Source organism: Protopterus annectens, chromosome 7.part0, assembly GCF_019279795.1.
Source record: "Protopterus annectens isolate FY-2018-M chromosome 7.part0, PAN1.0, whole genome shotgun sequence".
Taxonomy (NCBI): domain Eukaryota; kingdom Metazoa; phylum Chordata; order Ceratodontiformes; family Protopteridae; genus Protopterus; species Protopterus annectens.
Window position 1 is genome coordinate 352,723,187 of NC_056739.1, and position 27,582 is coordinate 352,750,768.

Genomic DNA, 27,582 nt, shown 5'->3' on the forward strand with positions numbered 1-27,582 from the left:
TAATGGAGAAATTTTATAAGATTTCAGGTCTACACTTTAATAGATCAAAATCAAAATTTCTATTTTTAAATAAGAAAAAAAACCCTACAAGTTACAGATAAAGCCATCATAGGAAAACAAGAATTTACGCTAAATTATTTAGGAATAGTGTTATGCAAAAATATAAATGAAACAATATTAATAAATTATAAAAACATTATTGAAACAATAAAAATATATATAGAAAAGTGGAACAAAAAGATACTAACTTTTGAAGACAAATTGCAATTAATAAAAATGGTGTTATTGCCAAAAATACTATATGTAGCATTAGCAATACAGTTAATTCCTGAAAGATGCATTCTTAAAGAAATAAACTCATTTTTAATGAAATTTTTATGGTATCCCATAAAGAATAGAGTAGCTCTAACTCATCACATTAGACCATGGAAACAAGGAGGATTGAACTTCCCAGAAATAGAAACATATATAAAAGCATCTGTGCTTAAAACTACAATAAACCCAAATTATTTTGCCAACTGGAAACAATTAACAACAGCTATATTAACAAATGAATTTAATCTGTTAAAAAAAAAAATTAATAGTAGACAAATCAAACAAACCCTGGTACATACTATGCATATGTATGCAATATAATATAACAAAACCTTCTAAAACAACACTGATTAATCATTACATCAATTCCTTTAGGAAACTTATGAATGCAAACATAGATCTAAAACTTTGGTTTGACCTTTTAACACCATTTACCATCACTAAGAACTTTCCTCACAAAATATATATGGAAACAATAACCTCCTGGGAACAAAATGGATTCTTATGCTGGTTTCAATGTGTAAATAAATTAAATGTTTTAGATATACATATGATAAAAACTGCTTACAATATTCCAACACAGGACTGGTTAACCTTACAAAGCATTCTAATGTACACTCAAGATGTATGCAGATTAATTAATAATTCCTCATTTAAAGATATTCCAAATCTAATAAGTTTCCTGTATGAATTTATATATAATAGTTGTGAAAAGAAAAACTCAATTTCAAATCTATATAAAGAGTTAATAACATATAAAACAATTCCCAAACCATCATACTGGCAGTTCTTAACAAAAGGTCAGTCATTGCAGTTAACAGAAGAAATTAAAATTAACATCTTACTATCAGTTAATTACACCTCTAACACACAGTACTGGAAAATATTTAACTCGAAATACTTACATAGAGCATTTTAACACCAGATATAATTAAAAAGATCAGTACTACTACAAATGGTTTTTGCTGCAGGTATGAAAAGTCAAATAAAGCAGACTGGATTCATATTTTTTATGAATGTAATGCAATTAAATCATACTGGAATGTAATCAATCATTTTTTACAAGCTTTATTTAATGAATCCTTTACCTTAACTAAATTATTGATTATACTAAATGTAAATGAAGGTTCCTACCTGAATAAGACAAATATGTATTTGTTATGGACAATACTTGCTATATCTAGGAAATGCGTAACCAGAAGGTGTAATTCAAATACACCCCCAACCTTGGAAGAATTCTACACTTTAATGAAGACAACTGCATCGATGGAAATAAAAATCAAAGAACTACTAATCTATCCCAGGCCATTGGTAAATACTCCTTGGAAGAAAGTTATATCTTTGTTGGATACTCTGCAATAATCAATATTGCATCTCTGATAACTGATCTGTTAATTCTATGCATAATAATATACAGTGTATATAATTGAAAGTCAGGCTGTTATAAATATTGTATATAGTTGTTTAAAATTATATTTAAAAATATTATGTAAATGTTATTTTAATTGAAAATAAAAAAAATATTTGAGGAAAAAAAAAGAAACAACATAGCTTTGGGCCCCACCACAGCATCACTACTGCTCTGCTACATTTTATCAATATAATAAACCAACACAGAAACGATGGTCTACTTGTGTCCACCATGTCCTTAGACTTGTCAAAGACTTTTGATACTGTCTTGCACCAGCAACTTGTCATTTGACTCCTCAATAGGACTTTCTTAGTACTCCTTGTTGAAGTTCCTTAGTTATCTATCTGGAAGGCAACAAGCTGTTAAATGGCAATAAACCTATTCATCCTTTCAGCCAGTTACTGCAGGTGTCCCCCTCAAGGCTCTATCCTGGTTCCCCTAATATTTAATATATTTATTAATGACCTCCACACATCCACTCACCATGCTAGTTTAGTTCAGCATGCAGATGACTCAACATTAATATGTGTGGCCTCAACAATAAATAATTTCCAAGACACTACCCAAAAATCTTTCTCTTCTATAGAAACCTGGCTCAAAGTATCAAACCTCCTACTCAACTCCAAAAAAATAAGTTAATGCTTTTTATCGCAAAAAGTTGAAAAAATCAGAAGCTTTCTTTTACCATAAAGTCAGCAAATATTACTGTCATTGAAACTAACTCACAGTAAGCTTCTAGGCATTATAATAGATGACAATCTCAAATATGACCACAATATACTGCACACCATTAAATCTACACACCAGAAACTAGATTCATTCTTGGAAGGTGAAAATCTTTCACTAGTATCTGCTGGTCATAGGTACTGAATTAATTAGCAAATTTCTGGAAAACAGCATCCCCAAAAATTCTGGATGGGTATTTTCTTTAGCTCTCTACTTGCTTGAATGAACTGGCATACTTCCAGTTACTCATTACAGCAAAAAATAACTGAAGATGGTGTTGGCAAATCTTCCCTTTATACTGTATGCCATTCTCAATTTGTACTTCCAAAATTCTGAAGTCAAACGGGATGGTCAGATGTATGTAAGTGATGCCATTCTGACATGTCACCTATAGTGATGCTTAAAATAAACCTGTCCCCTCTGTCCATATATGGAGGTCCACACACAGGACAGAATATCACATCACTGCCTCAGTGAAGAGAGAGGATAGAGTAGAATTTGCTACAGACGTCCTACGGAAAAGCAGTATAATGCCTTAGTACAGAGCAATCAGACAAAGAATCATAAAATAAAGCAGAAACATAGAACTTCTTTTACACAGAAAAAAAGATATTTAATAAAAATAAGTTCACGTTAAAAACCAGAAGGGAGACAACTCAGAATCAAATCAGATATTTTTTCATTAACTGACACATGGGCACAACTGCGTGACAATATCCTGAGGTTAGAAACAGGAGGAGAATTTAGTCATATAAGGGAGAGGAACAGTATATTTCAATCATCTGATCAACTAATATCTGATGAATATTCAGTAAGCAGGGTTATATACAGAAAGGGTATGGCTGGACAGAATTTCTCTGCCAAAAGTATTCACATCCATCTCTCTTACATCTGAGTTTCTGCTAAATGAAAAAAGATTGTAGCTGCCTGTTCCACAAATGGAGACCTCTGTCACGAAAGATGCACTATATACAAGAAAAAATGAGACTTACTGTGCTTTACCACACTCTAGACGAGAGAAGACCCGAGTTACAGTACACAACTACACTGCCCTGTAGCTACTTGATGTCTAAAACTATTGGTTTATCCTATGTCTCTCCCCATTATTTTACCAAATCTAAGCCATACAGGAATCATTCACTCTTGAATGACTTAATATCCCTCCCTCCATTAAATATATAATGGATACCAAACATTTCTCACAATTTGCTCAACCCCATAAGTGGGCTAAGAAAAACATTTCGTTAATGTAGACTGTTCAGAGGTTCAATATCTTTCAAGTAAACTAAAAGCTATACAAGGCTGTCCTGAACCCCTTTCCAACGCATGCACATATTTCACCATTTTACACTCCTTCCTCACTGCTTTTGCCATCCTACTCTTCCTAAACTACTGCCTGCAGCACATCAGCTCAGTTTAGGAAACAAGATGAAATGTCAGCTTCTTCATACAACTTTATGAACCTTTTCACTTGGCAGCATTCCTTTCTTAGAAACACTATATATCAAATGAGTACAATCTTTCTAGCTACAATCCAAATGGCAGTTAGGTCTTATTCTGTTACAGTTATTCTCATGTTCGCCGAGAGATCTCTGCCAGCACTGTGAAGAATGACTCATTATGGTCTACATAACTATTACATGAAAACACTGTAACCTTGGCCAAATGAATCCTTTGTGTTCAAATAAACATACCACACTGCCTCCATAATCTACACAAAAAAGATAAGCTTCACAAACCATATACTCTTCCGTCATGTGTATATACCACATTTAGCATCAAAATCAGCACTTTCTACAATGTTTCAATGGCAGACTAGCCATTCAATAAATCACATGGTCCAGTCATCAGTTAAGGCATCCCTGTACCCCCATCTAGTATTTGCTACCGCATCCTAGCTTACGATAATATAATCTGTAACGAGGGACGGGGGAATGAAAGTAAGTAGTTACAATTCCTCAGCTCTAACTACTAGTACATCTGATCAGCTAACCTTAGCAAAACTCAACAGCCTCACCAGAAAGCAGCATGGGGTCCTTCTCCAGTGACTTCTTTACATGGTCTGACTCTCCTGTCAATGAGCTCTCATCGATTTTTAAATCATTGCCCTGAATGAGGATCCCATCAGACGGCAACAAATCACCTAAAGCATGAAGGAAGAAACAAAAAAATTAGAGTTTAAAATGGATTAGGTAGTCGCCCTTCATTAAATATTTGCACTGAACATTATACACTCTTAAAAACAAAAGGGTGGTATCAAATAACCTACCATTTGTGAAACTCACCTCCCAGATGGATGAATTAGATGCAATGCAGTGTACAGTTCCATCATTTTCTGTTATTAAACTAGATTTATCACTGAACAATATTAAAGGGATGCAGTGTTTTTTTGGAAATGACAGAACCTCCATTTAAAAATTACCAAGAAAAAGATTGTATGAAAGTTTAAAGGTAACCATTACATTTAACAGAAATGCAAACACATGATGATCTACGCTGTACTATATAGCATCAAGGAATAATATATGTACAATCCTATTATGCATATAAAATAATCTAAATAATCTTTTAATTAAAAAAAATAGTAAAGAACTCTGTATCAAAAAACAAGAAGTCATGTTACTTAAATGCTGCTTATATAGGTAATATAAGCAGGGAAAATTATGTACGACTCTAATAACAAACGGAAAATGCATATTCACATCAAGTATTTTTTATAGCTGTTGCAAAGTTCTTGTATTTTCCATGAGTAAGAAAAAATTCAGCATTTTCATGAATCTTATTTTTTTTCGGCCATGCTAAATTTTTGTTCTTGACTGAAAACCACCTGGATTACATATCAAACAGTTAAATGACTACTCGTCACATAAGGCTGTGGAAACCAAAATCACATTTTAAGACACAGCTTTAAAATATCTCTATATGACATCATTTGCATTTATTTCCTTAGATTTCAGCTACATTATACCCTATAGAAAACACCAGAATTCTAATCTAAATCAATCAAAACAGTAAGAATATGTGTAAAAAAATGAGTGAAATAAAACCTTCCCTGTGAAATGGTAAAAACAATAAAAAAAAAATCATGCATGTCCCAACACTACAAGGCACTAAAGGATGTACATTCGAATAATTTTGAAAGGTAAGGTGTAGTCACAGTTTGGGGTGATTTACAAACAAGACATCGATCAGTTTTGTGTCGGACAAAAAAAAAATGCCTGAACTGACTTGATCTCTGCTGACAGTATGAGAAGTTTATGCAAAACTATTGTACTTTTAAGGAATATTTTAAGAGTGGACATGCAAAGACGTCATGCAGTACTTTGACAATTTTTAACAAAATTCACAACTATATACTCATGTGAAAATACAGTGTAAAGATGACAGACCTTGCAGGAACATTTTACATACACAGTCGCAAAGAATTCCATAATCTGTCCACCATGTTCTGAACATGCGATGACTGACTATAGTCCTACTGTTGTGGATGATACAAAAAGTAAGGACCAAGTCATTCCTAATCAAATACCTTCTGATGCCCAAAAGATCCCCCCCCCCCCAACCATTTATTTTTCCATACGTTAAAGGCAAAAGAAGTGCATTTGGGTAAAGCAGTGACTTTGGAGCATTTGATAGATTTTTCAACGTTTATGCCACCTATATCAAAAGGCTATGCATATAAAGGGAAGATGACCATGTTGAGTTTTCGAGGATGATGAAAGGGAGGTATACAGTAAGTGGTTGGACTTTGCAAGGACTACACTTTAGGAGGATAAGAATTCCAGTTGCAATTATCCTTTTCAGTAAGTATTTCTTTTCTTTCTTTTTTTTTTTTTACTGGATAATTTTGATGCATGGTCTTATCAGGGAAGTAAATATGTTGCCTAAAGGGGACCTCAGGAAAAACTGTTTCTATGCTTCTTGTGCTGTTAATGATCTGCACATAATGGGAAAGCATCTGACAAATGCCCTGTAACTAACTGTGCCAAAGTCAAATGTGACCGTGAGTTATTTCATCAATAAGCCATCAGCATGAGGAGGAAAAGACGGAGAGGGGTGTGTCTGTGCCAAAGCCAGATTCTAGAAAATACTCCAGAGAAACCAATGTTTACTGAATATACTGATGACAGTTCAGTATACTGAAGGAAATACTGCTAAATATGTCAGAGAGTACTGGATGCTTTACAGGAGCACTGTGCTCCTTGCTCCCGCCCCCACCCCCATCTCTGTATCTTTGTCAGTAAAAATTTAATATATATTAACTTTGGGGTTCTAACAACTCAGAATAAAAAAAGGTGATTTTTAATGAAAAACAGAATTTTTTTATTCCCGTGTTCTGTAGTACTGGCATTTGTACATTTAGAAATCAAGGGTGTGGGAAGATGCAGCTCCCTGTACAATTATTTTTGTTTCTTTTACCTATAAGTGCATAGGTGTATACTAGGCTAATGACCACTGGGGCCCTTAAAAGCCTAGCCGTGCAACTGAAATATGACCCACAAATTTGATCTGTATGGGGTGATTTACTGACTGCCCCTGTTGATCAGAGACATAGGAGCCAGACCAGGGGTGACTTTCTGATTAAATACCCATTGGTTCAAGTTGTGCTTAAATATTGATAGCAAGGAATTCTGATTCACAAGAATGGGAAGCCTGTTTCAGAGAACAGGAATTCTCTGAGAAATGTATCTGACTCCCCAACATGTTTATTTATGTTGTAAGCAAAATTTAGGCCTTTTAATTAGCAATTCTGATGCGGTTTGTTTTGCGGTTGAGCAAAAGATGCAACAAAACTGGGTCCAGGAATGCCTTGTATGCTAGGCAAAGATCACCTCTCAGAAGTCTGTATGATACTAAGTAAAAAGACAGGGCTTTGAGGTAATCAGCATAGGACATTGTGTTTACCTCCTGTATCCTTTTTGTAAGGGACCTTTGTGGATATTTTAGTTGGTGCATGTGTCTGATCAGATATTTACCAAAGGGGCAATAAACTCTGTGATGGGCCGGATACAGTAGTACGATGACCCCTCTGGACTTAGATGGCAGGCCCTTGCATATAAGTTGAGCAACACAGAAGTATTTTCTAACTACCTTGAAAACCTGTTGGTTGAAGGCCAGGTTACAATCCTCATAATGACTTCCCAAATCCCTGACTACTGAATCAAGTTTTAAGGACATTTTATTGATGATGTAGTTACCCGGGGTGGCAGACTTCCCAAAAGATACTATAATGCATTTCTTGGTATTGAGTTTTCAGCCATAGCTTTGGCACCAAGCATCTGTCTTTATTAGACCTTCCTGAAGAGTGTTCTTGTCTTGAGTGTATTCAATGACCACTCCCAGTTTGCAGTTATTTGCGAACTTGGTTAGCCAGAGGCCTATGACATTGGCTTTGCCATCTAAGTAGTAAATGCCAAAGAGAAGTGGATGTAGTTCAGAACCCTGGGGGACACCACTGGTGACTGGTTTCTTTCTGGGGATGGCTTTACTGATTCTAACCTTGTGAATCCCATCAGTGAGCCAGCCAGCTATCCAGTGTGTTACAAAGAAGTTTATACCTAGTTCTGTAAGTATGTTGACAATGACCAAGTGGGACTTTGTATCAAATGTCTTAGCCTGACCTAGGTATGCAGTATGCACAGTTTTCCTCTCATCCACTGCCTTAGTGACTTTTTCAAAGGTGTCCACCAGATTCAGTAAGCATGACTTTCCTTTGAAGAAGCCAAACTGGGATAGATCCAGTCTCTGCAGGTCTCCTATGCCCTTGATAACTTCCACAATGATTCTTTCCATGGCTTTGCAAATAAGACTAGTTGAACTAATGGTTCTGTAATTTCTAGGATCTGTTGAAGGTTCTCCATTATGAATGGGATGACCATCACAGTCCTTCATTCATGTGGCACAAAGCCTGTTTTAAGACTGCAGTTAAATAATGACTCCGGGGTCCTGATAACTTATATTTTCAACTATTCAGGAGCATCCCGGGATGTTAATGGGACCCATTAAGGCCATGTTCTTGGCTTTAGTGAGAGCAGCCAGTACATACTCCCTAGTTATAGTTGCAGGGTTTTTACTTGAGGGTATTATTGGAGTGATGGTTGAGGATGAGGGGAAATAAAGTTAGAAATGAATTTGTCTAACAAGGTTTGCTATATCGGTGAACGTGGCACCATTAACCACCCGTTCAGCACACTACTGTGCATTTCTCTTGAGGTTTCTGACATAGTTGTAGAAGTCCTTATGGTTATGTTTCACTTCAGAGGATATCTTAACCTCAATGTTGGCTTTGCTTGACCTAATTAGCCCTCTTAGCTACCCATTTCCTTTGCTAAGAGAGTTTTTATTTTTATGGGAATTACTCTTCCTGATTTTTGCCATGTTTTTTTTTCTTATTGTTGTATATTCTGTTTAACTTGGGATGCCTGCCACCAGGGCACTTTGTTTCTGTGTCTAATTCTGGGCTTGCTTCTGGTAGGTACAGCAGCCTCTATGCAGCCAATAACATGGTTGTACAGAGTTTCTGAGAGCAATTCAGCACAGGCTAGTATATTCCTGGGGTTTGGAGGAGCACTGAATTTTGACAAACCATCACTTAACAGGTAATTTTCCTTGGAATAGGTCTAGTTACTGGTTTTAATGGGATTATGGAGTTGATTTTGATTTCAAAGGAGACAGCTTTATGGCCAGACCTTTCCATGGAGGATGAGACATGGTGGTGGTGGTGGTGGTGGTGGGGTCCATGAATCTCTGTGCCTGTAGATTTGAGGCCGTGTAGGATTCCCAGTCTATAGGGGGGTAATTAAAGTTTTCCATGAGTAGGGTGTAAGGTTGTTTGATATGTGTCTCCAGTAGGTCCAAGTATGCATTGAGCTTCTTGGGACATGGAGTGTGACCTATAGCTGGCTTGGATACGGTACAGGATTTTGTCTATGGTGATCTGCATCTGGAGGAATTCCATCATGTCATCCTGTCTGACCACCCTAGAGATATGCCTCTTACTGAAACATATTGAGACACCTCAACCTTTAACCCTGGTCTGTGCAGCTACTGGTCAAAGTGTGGAAGACACTGAAACCTTGCACTGCTGGGGTACTCTCAGCCACTTTAAATCATGTCTCAGTAACTGAACAGATATCTATATTCTTGGGTGTGAGGAGAGCTTGGAAGGAGTATAATTTTCTATTTAGGTTCCTGGCATTGAGAAGTAACACCATGAGGCTCTGTTGAGTAGATTTTGCTATGATGGCAGGTCTGTCAATTTGGCATTTCATAAAAGGCATTATGGTAACAAAGCCTTAGCCAGTATTTGAAAGCCTACAGGGGAAAGGTGTAGACCATTCCTTGGCAAAGCAATGTGGTCTGTTGGCCATGTTCTCCCAAGCAGACAAATATTGGATCCCCTTAGAATGATACCAGAAAGGTAGTGAGCTGTTGAACTCATTCATTTTTTGCTCATATTGTGGTATCATCCTTGATGATGGTAATACGTTACTCAGTGAGAGGGTCATTCTAGTCTGAGACACACAGTCTGAAAGCTCCATAATGTCTCTCTTCAGATAGCCTAGGAAGGTAGATTTCAGGTTATTTATACCTACATGGACTATGATGGAGTCATACTGGTACCTGTGGCATGTGTGATTTGGTGGATCAACAACTAACAGTTATCTTCGCCTTGTTCAGCCTGGTTAGAAAGCATATGTACATCTTACAATGGAGTCCTCTGTTATGAGTATCCTGGGAAGTATGTTTACTTGCCTTAAGGGCTTGGTGTTTGGGGCTCCACTGAGAGTGATGGTATGGGTGGTTTTAGGGGGGTGGAAGTTTCCGACTGCCTTTGGGCTTACTGAGGCATAGCTTTGACAGAAGGTGGCCTAGGTGAACTTTTTTGTTATGAAGACATCTTTTAAGTGCCTCAATATACTTTAGGATATGTGTGTTGTGAGCTGTGTGCAATGTGAGGAGGGTGTTGTGAGTGTGGTTTTGACAACCTGATATGGACTTGTATGCAAGAGTTTAGCCTCCAGTGTCATTGTGTAATTACACCTCTCACATACTTTGTCTGATTCTTTAAGGATCAAGTGGCTGTCAGTAAACATGAGACAATTGCTACATTGTCTCAAAATGCCCATATCCCCCAAATTGTCTACAGTACGAAATTGCATAGCCATAATACCCAGTCCTTTCATTTGTGAGCTACAAGGGGGTAGTAGCTATTAAGGGTGCCTTGTTTATGCACACTAATAAGGCTTCTTTATAGGGACAGATTATGCTACAGTACTAAATTCTACTAACTTTAATGTTTACACAGTACTAAATTCTATATTAACATAATTTGCATTAATAGTCATGGATCACTATCCTCAACTTTTGACAGATATAAGACTGGATTATTTGTTATTAATAGAGTGAATTTTGCAAGAGAGACCTTGGATCATTACAATTCCAACAGAATCTATATAGCCGTATATAGCTTGCTTAGTGTAACAGCTAACCTGAGGTAGTTGCCCCTCCATCTTCACCTTCATCCTTCAATGAATTCATCAAATTATTAGTGTCAACCACTCAAGTATAACTCACAGCTGTAATAAGCTAGACTTTGCCTCTTATTATATTACAGGAACTAATACAACCGTTACTTGCTTACTACAGAGACCACTCAGTTGTAATCCTTTAACTCTACAATTCATCCAACTTTGTCTAGCAGCTTGGCGGCTTACATAAAGTTGTATATGCATATTTTGATAGCAAGAATTTTTGTACTAATCACTATGTTTGCCTTAAGGTCTGAATTATACGTTAAAAGGATCACTATCTCATCCCACTGACCCAGATGATAGATGAATAAATATAACATCACATAGAGCATACACGATCATTTTTGCTACAGATGGAATATCAGTCTTTTGCAGGACTCAATTCAAACACACACACAAACCTTGTGGTTATGTGGAGTAGCTAATCAACTGCTACGGAACATTTCTGGACATCTGGAGAGGATCCATGTAAGCAGACAGAGAACACGCAAACTCTCCACATTCCTGTCAGGACAGAATCCCAGAATTCTGAGGCACCAACAGTAACAGGTGTGGATGTGCAATGCCTGAATTCATCAATATTTTATTCAGTTAAAGTTATGAAGGGGTAACTGACTGTGCTTAAAATGGCCCCCAAGGGCAGTTAGCTTAGTACCTATGAACACTATAACTGAATGGGAAACAGAAAATACACACCTGGGTGCTGGCGCTTGACAGGGGCATTGGGTCCTGACTTCTCTAAACATGGGCTAAAGTCTTGGCTAGGCTTATAAGGGCCTCAGGGCCAATAGCCTAGTAACTTCCTATGATCCTATGAACATTACACCTTGAAATGATGTATATTCTTCCAGTTCAGTGTACAGCTTTATCATGGCCTATCTAATCATCAAAACATAAGTGAATACATAAACAAGTACTCAGCAGATGAATCTAAGGCCTGATGTAACTGAAGAGCAAGTATTCTCATCAAATTTGTCCACAGACATACTCTGTATTTATTTTAACATTTGCTGACCGGGAATGTCCGACTAGGTTCCACAGAGCCTGTTTTCAGCGGAGGCCTGGGGAGAAATTCTCCAGATGCATGTCTTTGGACTGTATTCAGAGGATGAATGGACAAATGCTGGGAGTGTCCAATCTCTCTCTCTGTCTCTCTCTCTCTCTGTCTCTCTCTCTCTCTCTCTCTCTCTCTCTCTCTCTCCATGGCAGCTTCTTGCAAATTTTGGTCACAGTTTGATGGAAACTCAGACTTGCTTTATCCAGTTCTGGTACTGATATACATAAGTTTGGAAGGACGTACAGGGAAACCCCCCTGCAAAGTGCTGCTTTCTTGCCCTTTTGTAGTACATTTCACACAAGTAATACAAATTAGTGAAATGTAACAACTAAAAGGTTAATCAGCTGAAAACAGGACAACGAAGAACCCAAAGCTTTTTCTAATCCTGTCTAAAAAATGCATTCAGGAAGCCATTAAAGCAACTCCTGCAGGAAGAGTACAGAGTAGTTATCCAATCCAAATTGGATATCATCAATTTAACTACTTCCCCAAACCACAGGAGGGTTACTGTTAGTGGAAGATAATTTGTTATCGCTATCAATTGCCAATCAAATTTCACTCCAATTAATTAATTTAAATTAGAAGGTGGGAACTCTCTATTCAAGAACTACACTTCTTTGGTTAAGCTGGGGGCTGTAATAGGCTGGAATGCAATAGGTAGCAAAATCTTTACCTTTGAAGCTGATATGCAAACTATCACATCTGAAAACTAACAGGTGGAGTACACCATACTTCATAAAACATTACAGCTGTCCTTGTTTGGCTGAGAACCTAAAATTTGCACAAACCAGTTTACTGTGTAATTGAGTTTAACTAATAGTAAACTATGCAACACATACACAATATTCTGTGACATCAATGAGAACCATGCCATTTACTCAGTCTAGTTTCAGTCACTAAATTCACTACAGTCACCACAGTGCCATTGTTCAAAGGCCTTAAGGCTAAAAGTATCTCATTACCAACTTACTTCACTCAGAGAAGTACGGCTTTAAGTTTTGCATCTTGAACTGGTCTTATTTAGAAATGTGTTTGGTTTGTAATTATCTAAGGCTCAAAATGGATTTTTTTCCCTGGGACTAGTAATAGATTATGTAGCCCAGGCAGGTATGACCCTGACCTTGAGCAGTATCCTACCTTCACCAAGAATGATGCCACAATACAGAGATAAGATGATCAGCTTTAACAATTGGCTTAAACTCTGGTGTCATTCAAAGGGGATCCAATGTCTGTCTGCCTGGGATGACATGCTGGACAAGCCACGCTGCTTCGCAAGGGACGGCTTGCACCTGTCACCCCTGGGATTCCGGATATTGGCAAAGGCTCCTGCCACCCCCATAGTGCCTTTTTTAGGCAAGGCTCAAATTCTAAACCTACCACCCTAGAACACAAACAAGGAAAAAACTAAGGGTAATGCTGCTCAATGCCAGAAGTCTAAATCTCAAAATGCACGCACTCGAGGCCCTTCTCAGTATGGAGAACATCAATGTCTGTGCTGTGACAGAAACCTGGTTCAAGGCTCCTGAGAGCACCCCAGCACTATCAGGTTTTACCTCATATCATGCGTTCTGGCCCCAAAATCTGGACAATACCAAGAAAGGAGGGGGGGTATCCATATTCATCAAGGACACCCACACCTCAAGACTGGTGGCAACGCACGATGCATCGGAGACCATCCAGGTGCAATTAACCATAGGCAAGACTGCTCTGCAAATTGTAGCATGTTACAGGCCACCCTCACAAACTCAGGAACCTCACATGGCCTTCCTGAAAACACTAGAGGGGATAAATGTATCACCAAACACCATCATACTAGGTGACTTCAATTACCCTAATATAGACTGGGAACACTACTCAAGCCCAAACACCCTAGCCCAAAAGTTCCTGGAATTCATAAACTCAAATGCCATGGAACAACTAGTCACCATCCCCACAAGAGGAGAAAACATACTTGATCTCATCATCACGAACATGGGAGCACAATGTTCAACACCGGAAGTATACCCCTCACTGGTGAGATCAGATCACAAACTAATCTCGCTGGAGGTCCTCATCCCACCCCCACCTGAAATAAAAAGACCACAGTAAAGAACTTCTCAGCCGACTTCACACTTCTAAAGACTAGTGTGGTCTCCTTTAAGGCCCCGAGCCGGGAAAAAAGTACTCAAGCCACTGAATCACTTACAAATGCCTTCTACCAGCACCTGCAGGACTGCATGGATAAGGCAATCCCAAGCAAAACAAAGACTCTTTGTACCAAAGGCAAGCGTCCAGTCTGGTGGACCCCAGCCATAAACAAACTCTACAACTAAAGGAGGAAGCTACTACAAGATAGAGCAAAATCCTTAAAAGGTAAGACACCCTTGATCACTATAAGTAAAAAACTAAGAGCTCTCATAAAATCATCCAAAGCAAATTTTGAGAGAAAAATAGCTAAAGACTCAAAAGACAATCATAAGGCCTTCTTTAGCTATGTTAGAAACCTGGGAGGAAACTCCCAGATATGTTCAGAACTAGTTCAAAATGATGTGAAGATTACTGATCCTACAGACATTGCCAACATACTGGCTGACAGGTTCAGTGCAAACTTCTTCCCCCCCCAAAAGGAGAGATATCTATACCAAGCGATTGCAGCCCCAAACATCTCCAACGCCCAAGTGAGAACTGCTCACTCCAAAGCAAAAAACACAGCATCCATGGGACCTGATGGTGTCCCCGGCTGTGTGCTCCACGAACTCAATGAGGAATTAAACCCACAGCTAGGACAGCTGTTTAATCATAGTCTTACCTCTGGATACGCATGCCTAGGAGTGGCGCACTGCAACTGTGGTCCCACTTCACAAAGGTGGTGCCTCCACCGACCCTGGAAATTACCGCCCATTAGCTTGACAAGCCTTATCTGCAAAGCCATGGAGAGGATCATAATGGACCTCATAAATAAAGACATAGGGAACTTGCAGACTTTGGATCCATCCCAGTTTGGCTTTGTCAAAGGCAGATCATGCCTTCTAAACTTGGTTGACTTTTTCGAAACAGTCACCAAAGCCATTGATGAGGGAAAGGCAGTCCATACAGCCTACCTCGATCTGGCGAAGGCCTTCGATACAATACCCCACTCGGGTATCATTGAAAAACTCATCAGCTTAAATGTTAACCCATACATCACAAGATGGGTTGCAAACTGGCTGAGTGACAGAACCCACAGGGTCAGAGTTGCTGGCACCATGTCAGACTCAAAGACTGTCACAAGTGGTGTACCACAGGGCTCAGTCCTGGGCCCACTCTTGTTTGGCATCTACTTTTCCGAAGTACAAGCAAACACAGGAGGGGCTGACAAAGTTTGCAGATGACTGCAAACTGGGCGCCATAGTAGGAAACACATCTGACACAGATATCCTTCAGAAGGGTCTCACAGAAACAGATAACTGGTGCCGGAGCCATGGCCTAAAGTTAAATGCCAAAAAATGCATAGTCATACCCTTCGGGAAAAACAAGGTTACCCCTAGCTACCAAATAGGTGGCAATCCACTGAGCACAGAAGAAGTTATCAGGGACCTGGGGACCCAGGTTGATAGTAGTCTGTCATTCGACACCCATGTAGCTAAAGTAGTTAGGAAGAACTTCTACATTGCCCACCTTATCATGAAGGGATTCTCATCTAGATCAAGAGAGGTCATAGTCTCCCTATACTCATCACTCATCAGACCAATGATTGAGTACAATGCCCCATTCGGAATGTATCTGACCCGACACTTGCAGCAGCTGGAGAGGCCACAAAAGTTCCTCACCAAAAGGATAAAGGGTCTCAAACATCTGTCCTATGCTGCCCGACTGAAAGAACTCCAGCTCTATTCAGTCGCTTACCGCTTGCTCAGAGGTGACCTTTGCCTAACATACAAGGCCATGTCAAACCCAGATTTGATGAATATGCTTCACCTCAAAAAATCTAGATCCGTCAGAGCCACAAGGGCGGGAGACTTAAACCCTGACACGGCTATTAATAGGACGTGCTGGAGGGATAGATTCATCACCCAAAGACTCCCTATGCTGTGGAACAAAATCCCGGTATATGTGAGGCAGAGCACCTCGCTGGCCTTGTTCAAGAGAAATCTTGACCAATGGATGGGAGATCGCAGATATACCCCAGGGATTACCTCAGTGTCACTGCTTGACAGAGGCACAGCAAAATAATGGGTATAGTTCCCCATACTAAAGGGGTGGCGTAAACCACAAAACTATGGGCTAGGCTTGTAAATGCCCTCGGGCAGATAGCCTAGTATGAACCTATGAACCTATAATGATCATTATATTACTGCATGCTGCTGCACTCACAATGCATGTATCCAAAGCATCACACCCACATTTTATGGCATTCCTTGGGCCTTAAAAAGTGGTTTGGATAGCTGCAGTAATCTTATCCTTCACAATCTCATCCAGTATTTCTAATGTCAAATCCCTGTAAGGAACAAAGTTGCAACTGTATACAGCTTCTTGCCAAATTTATCCACAATTCTGCTATCTTTATTATTAGGCAGCTTACTGAGTTCTGGAGCTAACCTCGAGCTCTTGAAAGTGACCATGAGGAAAACTATCAGGTCTACATCATTGCTGTATAGGTATTACATGGTTCCTCAATCCTTTAGAATATATCCAAGTTCATGAGGGATGGGAGCTAACAGTCAGGCTCCAAGGAAGCCAATTCAAGAGTGTCTTTAAATGTTTGGAAAACCAGAAGCACTGCTGTGAATCTAAAGTCCTCAATTCACAAGATGTTAAAACACCTGTTATGAGACCTCTTTAGAGTCCCATATAAAATGTGCCCTCAACATTATTGGCATCTCAACATAAGTGTGGATAGGTCTGAAAAGAGGCAGATCTCCCTCATCCAATTTACAGTCCAAGAAATTGGGAGCAGACATCATCCCTCTCTTTGTTGCAGAATCTGTCCCCAGAGTGGAACACTGAGTCATTCTGAGGGTTATACACCAAGAGGTTACATATTCACAGGAAAAACCTGCAATAGTTAAATGTGGACACAGCTAAGACTAATGCAAGATGGTTGTGCATCTGGATCTTGTTCTTCAGTACAACCATTAAAATAGAAAGCAGATCGTCCTGTAGTCGGGGAGTTAGGCCAGAAAGCTCAGTGCTGTTTGGTCCATCCGCAGCCTCCTGCACAAGTGTAGTAAGGACTTCATAATAGGGAGAAGAAATGGATTTGGAGTAGTAAAAGATGGACATCCATCAAAAGTTCTAGAAAATGGTGACTAGCCTGAAGGTCTTGTTCATTTCTCTGGACAAGCCTGATCAATTGCATGAGATCAGGTACCACAGTCTGCCTGCAAAGAGGTCAAGACAGTTAAGGACCCAGTAGCTATAACCCACAGAAATGGAGGCAGACAAGATAAAGCCTGTTCAGATCTAGTGTTCTCAGATCTTGGCAGGATCACTAAAGGACTCTTTCTCTCTGCTAACAGATTTCTTAACTATTAATCTTTTGGGGGTCTCCATTTTTCAAATCTTTATTTCTTTTCTATAACATTTTTTTTAAACATTTGGAAGCCGCTCCCCTCAAGTGGTGGGTATCCCATGGGCAGCCAACTTCTTGCATTCAAAAAGACCTAGAACATTTAGGTCCCTTGAGTGGGACTATCATTTTATTAAAGTGTTTCATCAAGGTTTTATGACTTACCTGTTACACAATCGAATGTTTAGTACAAAGTAACGATCTGCATCTTTGGCAAATCAACAAACTGCTTCACATTAAATTAACAAAAAAAAAACTTGCAAAATTTGATTTCTCAAACTCATGACACTGAAGTTTAATTGTGATTTTTAACCTCAGTGACACAATTTAACTGAGGGAAAACATGACAGGCATCCACAGATTTTAATGGATTCAAGTTGTGCATGTGCAGAGAGAAGCAGATCTGATGGTATGTGGAACACATTTTTTCCGCTCCTTACCACTGCAGCTTGCTGATCATTAGCTCCTCTCATAACCGACAGGTTGATTTATTCCCCATCACTGGAACAGCAGTTAGCTGGGAGGGACCATCATGTTGGTAGCCATCTAGAGTGATTTCAGATTCTTCTGTTTTTGCCTTACTCCTTTGCACAGGCACCTGTACTAGCCTGTGGATAGGACATCCAATGGGCATCAACCCTGCACCACCTCTCACTTCTGCAAGGGATAAGAGCAGAAGAACTACCTTGCCCACCCATATGACGCATTGGACGGTGCAGTGGTGCAGTGATAGCGCTGTCACCTCACAGCAAGAGGTTCTCCAGTTCGATTCTCAACTGGAGTGCCTTCTGTGCGGAGTCTGCATGCCCTCCCTGCATTTGTGTGGGTTTTCTCGGGGTACTCCAGTTTCCTCCCACATTACAAAAACATGCATCTGGAGCACTTCTTCCCAGGCATCGCTGGAAATTGGCTTTGTTCCAAGTCAGACTTTTCAATAAACAAATGTTAAATAAATAAAATAAAATAAAATGAGACACCAGGTATTTTCCTCAGTCTCCACCAGGGAAATCAACCACTGTATATGTGCAACAAATGCACATGTGCCCCAGGTTGCACTCCCCTCTAGTGAGGTCATTGGCCATCAAGTGCCTAAGAAGCTATTTGATCTTGGGTCATCTGGGAGATGGTTAGGACATTATGCCTCTATGTCGCGAGCACAGGCAATAAATACATATACTTTAAAGAGCTAGCAGAGCAAGACATAAAAAAAAATGTAGTCTGAACTGGCTATAAATGATAACCTTGTGATTGGCGAAAGGAGGTCATTAGCACATATTTCTGCCTATTTTTTGCCTTTCTGCTGAATTCCAACAGAGGCCACTATGTTAGATGTGTAGTCTAACCAGCTGTATGACTACTATTCTAGGGTATGATCATTTCACAGCTGCTACTAAACTTAGAACCCAGTTCTCTGCATCCCTGCTACCTTCCTGTTTGTCCATAACCATCACTCTGACATTTTTTGGTGATGAGATCATATAAATACCCAGTACATCTATTTCAAAATAAATTGTGTTCGCTTTCCAAGATGACTGCACACTGATCAACAGCTTAATTCAGCTCTCCCAGTGTAAAAAAAAAAAAAAAAAAACGACAGATAGGGGCCGGTACACTGCCTGGATACCAGCAAAGAAGAAACATATAGAAACTAAAGGAAAATCAACTAGAAAAGGTGAACTGAAAACACTGACTAGCAAGAAAAAGAAGTTATTTTCTTACCATAACGTTCCATGTGAGTGGTTCATCTCGCCTTTGTTCTTACACGTGGGTTCGGAGCCGATCCATCGGCTCCAAGTCGGCCACTTTCCAAGCTCAAGATCTTTGAGTAGCTCGAGGCACAGTCCCTATCCCATGATGCTCTCTTACCAACCCCAGATCTAGTTTGCTGAACCAGCAAGAAAAAAACACACTAAGCAACCAAAATACAACATGTATATAGGACATAACTATTTACAATATCTAAACGATAATCTGGCTGGAAAGAAAGACACTAGCAAGACCAAACAGACCACCAGTCATACCCGTTCTTCCAGAACCTGGAGGGGAAGGTGAGAGGGAGTGTAAGAACAAAGGCGGGATGAACTCACATGGAACATTATGGTAAGAACATAACTTCTTTATGTGAAGTTGCTCAATCTCGCCATTTGTTCTTACACGTGGGTAGTGTCCCAAAAGCACCCTAATCCTGGGCGGTTCAGGGGAGTTCATTCCTGAGAACGGTGGAACCAAAGGAAGCCCTGTCCCTGGAGGCCCTGTCCACTTTGTAATGAGTGATAAACATATGAAGTTTGAACCAAGTAGCAGCTGCACAAATGGTGTCCAAAGGTAAATGGGCTGCGTGGGTTAGAGACGTAGAAACAGCCCTGGTAGAATGAGCTTTCACTTCACGTTCTAAAGGTTGTTTAGCTGAAGAATATACAAATTTTATACAATCAGAAATCCATTTGGACAATGTAACTTTGGATACTGAAAAACCTTTCATATTGTCTGCATAGGAAACAAATAGTTGATCAGATTTCCTAAATTCTTTTGTTCTGTCCAAATAAAACCTCAATTGTCTGTGAATATCAAGCTTATCTAACATGTACTCCAATCTATTAGCATGATGTCTGAAAAAAGTAGGAAGGTCAATAGACTGGTTCAAGTTCGCCTCGGAGCAGACCTTAGGGAGAAAGGTTGGATTTGTTCTTAAAGACACTCTGTCGGGGTAAAAGACCAGATATGGAGGCCTGACAGAAAGTGCTTGTAGTTCAGAAACTCTATGCGCCAAGGTAATAGCCACCAGGAAAATTGTCCTCCAAGAAAGGAACTTCAAAGGACAAGATGATGCAGGCTCAAAAGGGGGGAAGCATGAGTTGAGATAGTACCAAATTTAGATTTCAGGGAGTAACAGATGTCTGATAGGTGGCCTAAGGTGATGAGTTCCTTTCAAAAAGGCTTTACATAATCTGTGGGACATAATGTTAGAACCACTGCATCCCACATGGAAGTTAGATATGGCAGCCAATTCAACCCTTATTGTAGAAGCTGCTGCACCATCATGGAAAAGCGAAGTCAAGAATTCCAGAATACTATGAATAGGGGCGACATAGGAATCAATATCATGCTAAGAAGTCCAATGAACAAATCGCTTCCATTTGCTGTTATATAGTTTCCTGGTGGAGACTTATGAGAGGAAACTAGAATATGTTGAACCGCGGGAGCCAAATCATGTGACCTGGCTGGGTTGGGAACTGGAGCAGCCAAGCTGTCAGTTTGAGGGGGACAAGAGAGGGATGAAGAACTCCCGACGAATGAGTCAGAAGGTCAGGCACTGGGTCCAGAACCCAAGGTTCTTACATTTGGTATTGCTGAAGGAAGGGGAACCATATCTTCTTCTTCTTCTTTCGGCTTTTCCCGGTTAGGGGTCACCACAGCGGATCACCTGTCTGCTCATGACTGACAGTGGAGTTTTACATTGTCGAGTTGCCAGCCCAGCACCCAACCTTCCACAGAAGGCACACACACGCACACACTCACACCTAGGGCCAATTTAGAGTGTCCAATCCACCTACAGCATGTCTTTGGGATGTGGGAGGAAACCGGATCACACTGAGGAAACCCACGCGACCATCGGGAGGACATGCAGACTCCGCACAGAAGGCACCCCAGCCAAGGATCGAACCAGAGAACCTCTTGCTGTGAGGCAGCAACGCTAACCACTGTACCACCATGGCCGCCCATAGGAAGGGGAACCATATCTGCCGAGGCCAAAATGGAGCTATCAGAATAACGGTCCTTCCCAAGCTTTTGGCTTTCTGTAAGAATCTGGGGATCAGCGGGATTGGAGGAAAGGCATAAAGGAGACCTGAGGGCCAATCGTGTACGAGTGAGTCCCTTGGGCTGTCCCCCAGTGGAGGGTACAGGACAAAGTAGCTTCTGCATTTGGCATTCATCGGGGATGCAAAAAGGTTGCAGCAAGTCTGGCCCCATCTGCGGAATATCATTTCCGCCACTCGTTCTTTGAGGGACCACTCATGAGGCACCATAATGGCTCTGCTCAGTTTGTCCGCTATCACACTGGATGACCCGGGGATGTGCATTGCTATCAGAAAGAGCCCAGTGGATACAGCCCACTGCCAAATTCTCAGGGCCTCTCAGCATAAGGGGTAAGACTTGGTTCCCCCTTGCTTGTTAATGTACCAGACTACCGACATGTTGTCTGTCTGTATTGCAATTGTCTCTCGAGGTAGAGAGTTGTGAAAGTGTTGCAACGCTAGAAACACCGCTCTCAACTCTAGGACATTGATGTGCAAGTGAGATTCCATGTCTGACCAAGTGCCTTGGACAGTTCATCCCTGAAACAGCCCCCCCACCCTATCAGGGAAGCATCCGTGGTCACTGCGGCTGTGGGAGGGGGAAGTACAAATGGACAACCTACAGTAACTTGATGGCTGTTTAACCACCAAAGAAGGTCCTTTTTGCAAGCATTTGTCAGAAAAATCTTGTGTAACATTGGAAACTGTTGATAAGACCACTGTGTGAATAGTAACCATTGGAGTATCCTCATGTGCATTCGTCCCAGAGGAACCGCTATGAGTGTCGCTGCCATGGTGCCTAACAACTTCAGAACCTTGACTGCAGGAACTTTCCTTTCCGTTAACAAATGGGATACTTGACTTCATAAAGATATTACTCTTTCTTGAGGCAATCTGACCAGGGTGGTGGTGGTGGTGTCTAGATCTGCTCCTATAAAGGAAATACGCTGCGATGGCAATAAAGCAGATTTTTCGAAATTTAAGGTTATGCCCAACTTGGAACATATGTTGATAGTGTAATCTCTGAAGCAAATCAGTTGATGCCTGGTGGTGGGGGTGAGGAGCCAGTTGTCCAGATATGGAAACACCTGGAATCCTAAACGTCTCAGGTGAGCCGTGACCACTGCCATACATTTGGTGAACACTCTGGGGGCTGTGGTGAGACCAAAGGGCAGAGCTCAGAATTGGTAGTGACTGGCCCCCAGCCGGAAACGGAAGTGATCTCTGGATGGCCTGGCCATTTTGATGTGGTAGTACACATCCTTGAGATCTATACAGCACATCCAATCACCCGTTTCGAGAAACAGAAGTATCGACTGAAGTGTGACCATCCAGAACTTTTCCTTTTTGATAAAGGTGTTTAGTTTGCTGAGGTCTAAGACGGGCCTCCAGTCCCCTGTTTTCTTTGGAACTAAAAAGAACCTGGAGGAAGCTCCAGATCCTATCTGGTCCACCGGGACTGGTTGGATGACTCTTTTTCTAGCAGCCTTTGAATTTCTATGGCTGCTAGATTCCGCAGACTGGGTGGAATGTCTGGGATTCTTGTACGAATGGAAGGGGATTCTGAAAAGGGAATGATGTAACCTCTGGTAACCATGCTTTTTACCCAAGAATCTGATGTAATTCCTAGCCAGGCATCTGGGTATAAAGCTAAGCGACCCCCGACTGCCACCAGAGCAGGACAGTCAGGCCTCCTCTCAGGAGTGCTGATAAGGCTTGCCAAGGAACTGCTCCCTGTCACACTGATTCTGCGGACCCCCTCTGCCACCTGGGTGGCGTCTACCATTATAACCCCCTCTTCTGCTCCTGGAGGGGGATTCGCTACATGTGTTCTGGAAAGCTCCTTGGGACTTTCAGAACCACATTTTTCCACTTTTCTGCCCTTTGGGGTATGGTCTAGTGGGGGGTGGAAAAACGGATTCCTATGGCAGACAGAGTCTTTCCTTCCTGCTCACACCTAGTGTGTGTCTCCTTGACTTTAGGCCCAAACAAGGAAGAGCCATCGAATAGAGTATTAACAAAGGAAGACTTGAAGGCTTCTGCAAAGGAGCATAAGTGCATCCAGGATTATCTCCGCGAAGCTATTGCTGAACCTGCTGCCCGGCTCGATCCATCAGCTGCATAAGCAATGAGCCGCATGGACGAGTTCACAATAGAATTAAAGGTGTTAAGCTGTGCCATCACTTTCTCAGAAACAGCATCATCTGTTTTGCCCTGTAGAGCATCTCCAAGCTCTTTCAGATCATCTCTTTGAAGACGGGTAAAGTGGGTTAAATAGTTAAGCAATCTCATTGCAAATGTCGCAGAACTAAAGATGCATTTCCCACATCTGTCCATCGTCCTAGAGTCTTTATTAGGAGAATGAACAGAAGAAGAGGTTTCTGACATCTCTTTCTTGGTGGCCGCCACCACCACCATGGCATCAACGGGGACTCCCTTCGTAAGAAAAGACCTGTCTTGAGGGAAGGTGATAAATTTTTTGGGCCTCCAAGGGCAGAGTAACCCAGGAGGTACAAGGTTGAGACCCAAAGGCCTTCAGGAGCACAGACTCATCCTCAGTAGGGGTAAGGGACTGCCAATCCCCCCCTCTGCCTTAATATTTCCAGGATGTCTGCAAATGAGACATCCTCAGAGGAGGACCATTGGGACCCTTCTGATTCCTCTAAGTCAGTGCCTGATGATAAGGATTCCTGAGGGGAATCCACATGCCTCCTCCTGCACACTCTCTTTCTAGGGACTTCATCAGTGGGGGTGTCTGGTGAAGTCTCCATTAAGCAGGGGTCACCCAATGGGGTTACCTGATGATCTGGGTCTCGACGCTTGGTAGGAACCTGTGGTGTAGGGACTGAAGGAAGGAAGAGGAAAGATTTGAAGAGGTAAGGGTCTTTGCAGACATGACCCTCCTCGTGGCATCAAAGCACCGGTTTCCCGACCCAAAGAGTCTGCCGGTTCCGAAGAAGATGGCAGTCTCCCAGGGGCCGAGACCACAGACTCCAAACCAGAGGACAGAGCCAAACTCATCTGTGCCAAAGCCTCGAGAGGGAGAGTCGGAACCGAATTGTCGGTTCGACTCTCTCCCCCGGAACCAGTGAGAGAGTGTCAGCTCTGAGACTCTTCGATCGGAACCGAAGAAGTCAAGGTCGACGGGCCCGAGGACACTGGAGCAGGCCTCGGCTCCAAGGGTTCCACCACTATCAGATCCTCTCTTTCCAGCTCCGAAGACTCGACTGACCTCGGAGGAGGCACATCGTATGTATGCTCCATACCTGGCTATGAGAAAGAGTTGAACCTGACTATACTGTGGCAGAAGAATAATATATTAAACACTGGAGACAGCACAGTGTTTGTGGAAACTGGTTATTCATTGCACACCAGGCAGAAGAGAAGCAAATTTATCACAGCAATTGGGAAATGTCGACAGGCAGGTGTGAGATGCTTGTAGAGAGACTATGCCAGTGAAATCTTTTCCAGTGTTGCAAATGAAAATAATTTTGAGACTGATAAAAGCAAAGGAGTTGACTAGAAGAATAGTGAGTACACTGGACTTGAACCAGAGTCTGGGATTGGGAGATGGAGATAAACAGTAGGAAAACTGGCAAAAAATGTGAGACTAAAAATGATCACTCACATTTGTGAAATATGGCTTTACAGGAAAAACAGGATGAGAAAGATTAGATCTTTGTTAAATTTGTGAAGGGAATGACAGTCAAATACCACACCATGCCATTAACATTTGGAAGGATACTAAAAGAGAAAGAAGTGGAAAAAAGCAAGTAACTGTAAGTAAAACAATTTTTATTCTTAAAAGTATTTCTATAAAACATTTCATGATAGGAATTGCATGTTATACAGTAAAGCATTTTCAGTGATGTATGTGGTAAAGATACTAAAGTAAACAAGTACCTTTTCTCTTTTTACAGTTTTAAGAAATGTAAGTATTATAATGTGAAAAGAGAAGAAAGATTGCACAAAAGCACTTTTAAGTTAATAGGCTGTAATCTTGGGCTGTTGGAATGGAGGTTTCATGTAAAAGTTCACTGATTATAATAAATGTAGAGTTATTTTTTTTCTTTTTCTTTTAAAAGTGAATAGATTAATGCCCTGATGTAATCTAATGACAATTTTTTTGTTTAAGCAAGTGTGATTTTTTTTTTGTTAAATGAGGGACCACAATGTAATGAATAATTTTCCTTTAGCAAATAAATGTTCAGTGTTGTTTTAGAAATACAATCTGTTCTTATGATTCAATGGAAACAAGCTGACTAAAAGTGAAGACAATAAATCAATGTCTGGACACTGTTTAGAGACAGAAACAAAATTAAAAGGTACAAGGACAAGCATTTCAGGTAAAAATAAAGTTTAAAATTACTGGAGGTGAATAACAGATAGCAGCTTTTCTGGTAACTAAATACTTTAATGCATTTACTAGAACATATACAATTTAGTTGTATTTTAAAACTGCCAGTGCACTTTTTCATAAGGCTAAAAGTTACTGTTTTCTGAAAATAAACAAGCTGTTTTCACATTTGGAAGAGGAATAAAGATAATGCAAGAACAGACAGCAATTAGTGTTAGTAGGGCACAGGCTGTAATGTGTTTCAGCATATTTAACCTTAATTTTAGGTTAGTTAATGCATGTGGGTGCAGCTGTTGATCTGGAACAATTGTTCCTATCAGAAGGGTTAGACTTCATTATTTGAAGAATGTACATAGTTTTGTGTTTCTGTTTTAAATTAACAAGTTGTGTAGTATTCTGTGGGGGTGTTTTTTTTTTTTTGTCTTATGGTTTTCATTAAAACAAAAAGGTTGCAAAATGTGATATAGGTTCAAATGGAGATACGAATCAACTGTATAAAGGATTAACCCGACAAGCATTAGTCGGTGCATGCAACACAAAAGCTGATAGATGTTTTAAAGAGATTTAATATATAAAAGGTGGGAGTAACTTCTTATCACAATGGCTACACTAAACATATTATTTTGGAATGTAAATGGCCTCACAGGTATAATCAAAAACTTAGGAGTACTGAATTATATTAAGAAATGCAGAGGAAAATAGCAATGCTACGAGACACATTTGGAAATAAGTGAGTATGTGAATTTTGATAAAGAAAGGATTTCAGGATGGATAGTCAGCAGAATATCCAAAGAACATTACTTGTACTAATTGCTATAGGAGCTCCAATAGTGATAAAAGAGCTGAAAAAAAGATAGTAATGGCAGATTTTTGGTAGTAAGGGGCTACTGATAAGTGAGCAGCATTACACTGGGATATATTTACATTCCACCTAAAACTGCTATTATGGAGCTTTCATCAGTGAAAATATTACTTGTAGGGTGCTAAATGGAACTTGATTTGCAACAGTGAGGATGTATCTGGGACACCTAGAAGGGAAATACAATAAATGAAGGTGGATTTCTGAAGAAATTTATGAAGATATTTGGTATGGAAAACATGAATTCAGTAGTAGGAGCTCAGTGAGATTTTACATATTATTTCCCACTGTACATTAATTGAAAGCTTCGACACACATCCAATAACTATTTCTGATCATGTGCCAGTAACAACTCAGATAAAAATGCAAGATAATGAAGTACAAATGAGAAACTGGTGCCTCCTCACCTACCTGTTAAAAAAGACAGGAATTTAAGGAATGGGTAACAGAAATTATTTTAGAGTTATTGGGAAGACAGAAATTTCTTCAGAAGTTGTTTGTACCTAGTGCGTGGTATAAAATGAAAGTGGAGTTTAAAAACAGGGTAGAAATAACAGAGAGAGAGCGAGGTGGCCAGAATTTAACAAGAATTATTTAGAGGGGCTGACAAAGGTTAACATATTGCAGAATAAGGGGGATCTCAGTGAACTAGAAGAGGCACAAATGCAGAGTGCTAAAGAGAAACTCTGCGAGTATCTTGATAAAGCGCGTGAGTTTAGGAAGATTGCTTTTAACCAACTGTGCTTTGATAATAACTCAAAAGCACAAACACTTTTAGCACAACAGCTTAGGCAATAGAAAGTAGAAAGGGCTGTTGCCAAACTTTAGGAAGCTTATAACAAGAAAAATAACCAGAGATCCTGTAGAGATATTGGAGATATTTCTGAAATATTATGAACATTTGTATAAAGCTCAGTTTTTTGGAAACAAAATAAAGCACAAATGGATATATTAATGGAAGACTTTGGTATGCCAAAGTTAGAAGTAGATGAGACTCAA

General features: G+C 40.3%; 1 protein-coding gene across 7 annotated transcripts in view; it reads right to left on the minus strand.

Annotated features, from left to right (window-relative positions):
* The window catches only part of LOC122806463 (plasma membrane calcium-transporting ATPase 1-like), a 1,798,374-nt gene that overhangs the window by 547,724 nt on the left and 1,223,068 nt on the right, over positions 1–27,582 (minus strand). For all 7 annotated transcript variants that reach the window (XM_044076929.1, XM_044076926.1, XM_044076924.1 and 4 more), the window contains one exon: positions 4,470–4,595. In XM_044076929.1, the coding sequence (XP_043932864.1) occupies positions 4,470–4,595 (126 nt within the window). The remainder of the gene's footprint in view (positions 1–4,469; positions 4,596–27,582) is intronic.